General features: G+C 41.3%; 1 protein-coding gene across 1 annotated transcript in view; it reads right to left on the bottom strand.

The window, feature by feature from the left end:
- Positions 1-6,303: 6,303 nt before the first annotated feature.
- The window catches only part of syap1 (synapse associated protein 1), a 7,247-nt gene continuing 5,886 nt past the window's right edge, over positions 6,304-7,664 (bottom strand). The window contains exons 7-9 of the mRNA XM_014031701.1: positions 7,356-7,405; positions 7,113-7,269; positions 6,304-6,979 (exon numbers count right to left, since the gene is read on the bottom strand). Of these exons, the coding sequence (XP_013887155.1) occupies positions 6,849-6,979; positions 7,113-7,269; positions 7,356-7,405 (338 nt within the window). The 3' untranslated portion in view covers positions 6,304-6,848. The remainder of the gene's footprint in view (positions 6,980-7,112; positions 7,270-7,355; positions 7,406-7,664) is intronic.

Here is a 7,664-nt window from a genome sequence, read left to right as displayed (position 1 = left end):
TAAAAACACTTTATCCAACACATTTGTTTTTTTTTCTAAATACATAACGTCAACAATTTGTATCAGTCTTGTATTAAAGTAAACAAAAAGCTGGAGTGAGGAAGAGTGTAAAAAGAAGGAAGTGATTCTCTTCGGCACCTGGCTCCTCTCCTCTGCTCAGCGGTCTGTGTGAGAGGTTGAGTGTGTGCGGAAGTGTGGGGCTGTGTGTCAGTTGGATTGTAAAGGGTAATAAAGGCACCTCTGTCTCTGATGGCAGGTGTGCTGAGACTCTCAGAAACACACACACACACACACACACACCTACTATGTCTCTCTATCCTTCCGGGGACTTTCCATTGACTTCCATTCATTTTTTTGGAAATTTTATAGCCTAACCATGACCATTTACCCAAAAATTAACCTCACAGGTACCTATCTGACCCTAAAACTAACAAACTTATTTCACACCTTGGTCCTAAACCTAACCCCACACAAAAAACACAAAATTACATAGATTTAGTTTAGATAGATTTAGCATAAGGTGAAGCAGTGGTTAGTTATCGCCTCACAGCTAAGATCACAGAAGTGCCGTTTGGCCCAGTTAAATGTGTGTGAGTGAAGTGTGCATCTCCTCCCTGTGCAGAGTGCTTCGGTTTTCTCCCACAACATGCATGTTAGGTTGAATAATGACTACAAGTTGTCCCTAGGTGTGGGTGAGAATGTGAATAGTTGTTTGTCTTCTTATGTGTTCTTGTCCAGGGTGACTGCTGGACATATAGGCACCAGCTGCCCTCACAACTCTGGAATGGAGAAGCAGGTAAAGAAAATGGATGGATGGAACGATGGATTTAGCAGGACAGGGAATTTGAGAGCGGATCTGTTTGTTGAGCAACAAAGAACAAAGGCTAGGAAGAATCAGCACCAGGGTTAGAAAGTAGGCGTCTCCAAACAGTTTCAAGTCTGCACAAGTTTATCTTATCAACCATCTCCATGTGAAACCAGGCTGAGTCTCAACTCCTTCCTTAATAGATAATCTATTAAGGGCCTGGCATTACCAGGATAAGGTGCAGAGCAGAAAAGGTTTACTCATGCTTGTCAGCACCAAGTAATGTCCTATTATGTTGGCCCCACAGAGGGTTCCTCCCRTCGAAACCTTCACCGTCAAAAGAATCCAGGACGGCCTGAACCTGGGGACCTTTGCAATCTAATATTTGTCTGTCAGGAAATGAGACRCGGCATTTTGTGAAAATCGTACGCACACAGTGGTTTGAGCTCTCCGCTGCAGCTACTGAAGGAAATCTTCTGCAAATACAGCAAAGCTGCTGGACATTTCAGGACAAACACTTTTTTAACACAAAATCCATAAACGGGTGTTTGGAGTGGAGTTTGTTGGGAAACACATCTAAGGAGGAAGCATTCTCAGGCATTAACAGTGACACAAATTGTGTGTGTACGTTCGAACCTGCGTGCGAAAACTTTTCTCATTATTTTTGCTCATTTTGTCTACATTATGCAATATGTTGCCACTAAAACTCACAACACAGTATTCTTGATAAAGACTTGTTTTCAATGTATTTTTGCATGAGACTTCCTAAAACTGTGTGAGGYGGTGATTAAAAATTGTGACTTAAACTGGAAAATAACAACCACATCTTTTTAGTGTTTTTTTTTTCACCTTTGCTAACCTAAGACCAGTTGTTAAAGGTTTCACTTGATTTAAGGGAAATAAAAAATAACAAATATGACTAAACTTGAAACAATTTAGGGTAAACTTCAAAAAAGGGGAATTCAAAACGTTTTAGCGTTAGTGAGAACCTTCAGCACCATTCAGTTGTGGTTTTATTTTTTAAAAAGGCATTTTCACCCACTGGCAGTCATGCAAGGCCTAAATATTACACGGTTTTTGTTAGTTTCCTCTAGGGATAGGGTTTTTTCGTTATTTCGTTCTCTCTCATTTCACACGGAGGGGAACTATTTTACTACGCCTTCTAGTGTGATCAAAGTGGGTGAAAATTTACAAAGTTTATCCAGAAAGTTCACTCAAATTGATTGAATACAAAAAACATTTCCACAAAATATTTAAAAAAATATATTAAGTGTTGTAACAGAAACACACAGTTTGTTGTACATCAGATACATTTTACCATGAATTTTTAAATTAATTTTTAATTAAATCTTTATTAATTTCTTTAAACCAAATCAATTATATGTACAAATATAAAAAAGGAAAAAACAAATACAATGAAATGAGAGGAAAAAGACAGGAGAAAAAAAATCTCATGATATCTGCCTTTTTCATCAAGTATAAACTCAAACAATACTAATATTTGATCAACAAAAAAGAAACCATAAAAAAACGTCAAATCCTTCTAGAACACCAATTTACATGAATACAGTATATATTATACTGTTTCATATTTCTTCAAAAGCCCAACTTTTATCATTCTCTTGAACATGTACATTGATCTATCATTTTTAACATCCTCTTCCTGACCAAACTTAATATAATGTTTGTGTTTTGGAAAAACATTTGCGCGCACACGCACGCACACACGCACGCACGCACACACACATCATGTCTTTTATGAGGATTTTCCATTGACTTCCATTCATTTTCAAATAATTTTGTAGCCTAACCCTACACCTAGCCCACACCTCCAAAACAGTATTTGAGCATATAAGGCATGGAGTTTGGCCTCCATAAGGAGCTGTGGGTCCTCACAATGTAGTAAATTTTAGAAAAATGAGCCTTACAAGGTAACAGATGCTAGAATACACACACAAACAGACACTAACACACATGGTCTAGTAGTACTATCCTTATGGGGACCCTGCATTGACTTCAATTAATTTCTACAGTCTAACCCTGACCCCTAACCCTAAACCTAACCTAAACTCAATTCACACCTTAGAGTAGCTGGACCCCCAAACCCACCAATCCTATTTGCCCCCTTTGGGACTAGAATTAGGTTTCCAAAAGTAGCAGTTGGTCCCCACAAGTAGGTGTGTATGCCAAAAATTGTCCCCACATGGTAGGCAACACCCGCGCACACACACAGGTTGACCTCTGTGCATTATTAAAACACAGTTAAACCAACATCACGCACATGGGTCCTCCTCTGCTAGGCTTTGTTCCCATGGCGTTCCCATGGTGATAGCTGCCAGTTTTCCAGTGCAGCAGCTGGTGGTGTCCGGCTGTGATGCTGTGAAGTGCAGTGACATGGCGTCTGGAGAAGAATGAGGAACCAAACAAAGCAGAATCCCTCCCTTCCCCCCCCTTTCCTATTCATTCATCTACCTGCTTCTAACCCAAGAGACACAGAGAAAGCACACACACATACACACTTGTGTTGACGTATTGATTCTTGTATCGATTGCTACTTGCAAATGAGAGTTCACTCCGTGATTCCTTTTTATTTCCTCACCGTCAGAAGTGCAGACATTCCACACAGGATGGCTTGTGTTTGTCACTCTCTCCCACGTAGAGTGAAGGGAATGGGGCATGCCGAGGCAGGCCTACTGCCTGGCTGGCAGCAACACAGTTATGTGTTTTTGTCTCATCTTAACACGATCACAGACTTTCGACGAGCCAAACATGTAGGCCGTCGTCTCCCACTGGCTGACTCACTCAGCCGTGCGACTTTCTACTTTATCACCTCTGCTCTCGGTTCCACCTCTGAGGTGGCTGGAAACGTGTTGTTTGGGTTTTAAGAGCAGCTGTTTTTAAGACTTTACTTTCTAGTTTGGGTGGAAATGAAGACTTAATCACGGTGAAACTTTCAACTTCTCCAAGTTGTGTGTGGAAATCAGTGGTGGGCACAGTTCCCCTAAAGCACTAAAGCACTAATAGGGGAAAAAAATCCTGTTTAGTGCTTTAGGGCTTTTGCTAATTTAAAAATTTATTAGTGGATTAGCACTTGCTAAAGTTAAAGGTTAAATTTAGAAGCACCAACTGAGGTCTATAAATGTTGTTGATCAATGTTAATGTTAACAACTGAGGGTGAAAGCTGTCACGCATTTTGTTCATATGTGTGTCATTTATCCACTAGGTGACAATATACTGTATTAAAAATGTATGAACTCAAATACAGCTGTGGAATGTCAATKATGAGTCTTCAGAGAGCAACATGGCAACATGTGGCTCAGGTTGTCTGTTGAAGAATGTTTATTGGTTAACTGGGTTATTTTAGTGCTTTAGAATTAGCTTTTGCTAAAACTTTCAGTACATTAGTGCTTTAAAATTAGGGGACCTAACTGAGTTAGTGTTTTAGGGCTAATGTAACTAATTTTTGGATTAGTGCTGCCCACCACTGCTGAATATCACAGAAATTAAAATCAGATGGACTGAATAAGAAGAAACACTAGTGTAGTACTTGAGATCAATCTTGGTCTTAAGACCCCTTTTTGGTGGTCTTGGTATTGTCTCGGACTCGCCCACTTTTGTACTCAGTCTTGTCTCGGTCATTGAGGACACAGGATTTTATTTCAAGACCAGTCAAGACAACAACTGTGGAAATATCACTAAATAGCCAGAATGTTGTTGAATGAGAATGTGGACCGGCTGGAGCCTGAGAAAGAGTCGCAGACAAACACGAAAGGTTCAGGTGTAGTTTCTATAGGAAGAATGAGTGCGTGTAAACTTTCAACCACAACTTCCTTTTCTAATGACTATAGTGTGAAGTCAGCCTTACTTCCTAAATGATATAGCACATAGAATGTGGTTACTTGTCAGGTTTGTTCTTTTTTTTATATACATCCAATTCTATAGGTTTTTATGAAATGAAAAAAGGAACTTTACTCAGATCTTTACCCTTGCAGAGTTGTTAAGGGGGTCGAGGGAGTTTGCTTCTCTGGTCTGCATGTGTTTTGTAGACTTGGAGAAGGCTTATGACCGTGTTCCTCAAGGCTTTCTGTGGGGGGTGCTGCAGGAGTATGGAGTGCCTGGGTTGCGATCCAGCTCCCTATAGAACCAAAGCAGGAGCTGTGTTTGCATTCTTGGCACAAAGTYGAGCTTGTTCTCAGTGCGTGTTGGACTCCATCAGGGCTGTCCCATGTCTCCGATCCTGTTTGTAGTGTTTATGGACAGGATCTCAAGGCGCAGTCATGGAGAGGAGGGTGTCTGGTTTGGGAACCACAGGATCTCGTCTCTGCTGTATGCAGACGATGTGGTTCTGTTGGCGTCTTCGGAGCAAAACCTTCAGCATGCACTGGGAAGGTTTGCAGCCAAGTGCGAAGCGGTTGGGATGAACGTCAGTTCCTCTAAATCTGAGGCCATGATTCTCGACCGGAAAAGGGCGGAATGCCTCCTCCGGGTTGGGGAAGAGTCTCCGCCTCAAGTGGAGGAGTTTAAGTATCTGGGTGTCTTGGTCACGAATGATGGTAGGATGGATCTGGAGTTGGATCGACGGATTGGGGCCTCGTCCTCAGTAATGAGGGCGTTGCTTTGGTCAGTCGTGGTGAAGAAAGAGCTAAGTCAAAAGGCAAAGATCTCGATTTACTGGTCTGTCTTCGTTCCAACCCTCACCTATGGTCATGAGGCGTGGATCATGACTGAAAGAACAAGATCCCGGATATCAGCGGTCGAAATGAGCTTCCTTCGTAGGGTGGCCAGGCTCAGCCTTAGAGATAGGGTGAGGAGCTCCATCATCCAGGGGAAGCTCAGAGTAGAGCTGCTGCTTCTCCACATCGAAAGGAGTCAGTTGAGGTGGTTYGGGCATCTGATTAGGATGCCTCCATTTAGAGGTGTTTCGAGCACGTCCCACTGGTAGGAGGCCCCAGGAAAGACCCGGGACTAGCTGGAGGGATTGTGTATCCTCTCTGGCCTGGGAACGCCTCAGGGTACCCCCAGGATGAGCTGGAAAGTGTCGCCGGGGAGAGGGGTGTCTGGGTTCTTCTCCTGGACCTGTTGCCTCCGTGACCCGACTACGGATAAGCGGAAGAAGATGAAGATGGAGAAAAAAAAAAGAACTATAGAGCCCGACTAAAATAAAAAYGGTGCATATTTATAATTTATGTCCAATTTGTACTAATTTAAATACTTCAACTAAAAAATAAGTGGCACATAAAACAGCACTGAATAAAAGCTTTGGCGAAGGTTTACAAGAGCTTACAGTATCTGGTTAACTGTACAGATTTAGATCAGTGGATCCAAAGGCCTTTTCCCCCTGGTTGATCCCCATTAGTGCCACTGCCAACAAATAAAATTAGTGCACGACTGTGTTCACGCACAAAGAATGAATACTCTTGGTGAGACTACTGACCAATTTTCACACTACCTGTTCTGGATGTTCTTCTCACATTTAATAAGATGCACTGTACTCAAAATTAACACCATATACCTTTATTAAAAGTAAATAAGTAAAACACAGACATGTACAATGACGCAGCTACAAAGAAACAACATAAAGTAGACAAAAACAGAAAATGTGATTAAATAGACAGATTTAATGAAGATAATGCAACCTCCAGCATCACCCTCTTTATTTACACACATTTCAGCTTCACAGTTGATTTGACTGCACTCATGTCAGTATATGACCGTACGACCAACCATTTGGAAAGAAAGATAAACTTCGAGAACAGATGGAACCCCCTGCTTTATAAAACTGGAGCGCCCTCTAGAGGTTTTACTCATCAAAAGACAGAAGTTGGAGAAGTAGATAAAGAAGTAGATAAAGCAAGATTTAAAAAGTAGTACTTTGCTAACTTTCCTGCCTGGAGCTGATGCCTCCTGCAGCTGCACTCGCACTATGATTGGATCTACGTTACTTCATCAGGAAGGACAATTCTGTCATTTTTTTTCTCCAACTTTTTCCATTGGTCCTTTGTGACCACAACGTTACTGGTGAATGGTAACAAACWGTTGTTTTCTAGCTGTCCTCAGCCTGGAGCATCTTCTCGATCTCCTGATCCCACTGGTCGTCCTTGTTGTCCGCCTCCGTCACGACCTCGTACTCCTGAAGCTCCTGCTGCAGCTCCTTCTCCCAATCTGCTGACTCATCTGGGTGGAAAGTATGGGGAAGATGAAGAAATGCCCACACATTAATTAGACAGAACAGTTTATGCGTATGGCTAACAATTATTTATATTTAGAAAAATAATAAAAAAAACTAATAAGGAAGAATGAAGTGAACCATCAGGGGAAGGGATGCTGTCCTTCTTGTCCAGCACCAGCTGCTCCATCTCTTTCCTCAGATCCTCCTGGTTGAAGGCAGCAGAGTCAAAGGCATCGCTTACAAACTCAGACACCCCAGGGCTCGTTGAGATTTCTTCTTCTTCCTCATGATGTGGCTGAGGTATGCAGAAAAAAAAGGTGAATCACTGGTCTTCCTCTTCTCAAATTCTGCTGTGGTTATTTAAAAAGGCCGTCATTTTACCTTCTGTAAGTTGCTGATGGAAACTGGTGGTGTTTTTGGTCGGACATTGTCTACAAAAAATAAATAAATAAAAATTATAAATAAACAATTTTATTAGTTTTCAACTTACAAGCCAGTAGTTTTTCTCTGATCAAACATCCCCATAAAGCCAAGAGCCACACAGAAATGTAGATTATAATAAAGGCAGGTTAAGGTATTACTTTAGGTTATACTTAAAAAAAAAACATTTTATTTATTTGTTTATTCTTTGATAGCTTGGTGGGAATCAACTTTTTAAAACTCTAATTATTTCAACTTTTCAAATATATA

Source organism: Austrofundulus limnaeus, unplaced genomic scaffold (assembly GCF_001266775.1).
Source record: "Austrofundulus limnaeus strain Quisiro unplaced genomic scaffold, Austrofundulus_limnaeus-1.0 Scaffold1303, whole genome shotgun sequence".
NCBI lineage: Eukaryota > Metazoa > Chordata > Actinopteri > Cyprinodontiformes > Rivulidae > Austrofundulus > Austrofundulus limnaeus.
The sequence above is the reverse complement of the archived record's forward strand: the minus strand, read 5'-3'. Positions and strand labels throughout refer to the sequence as shown.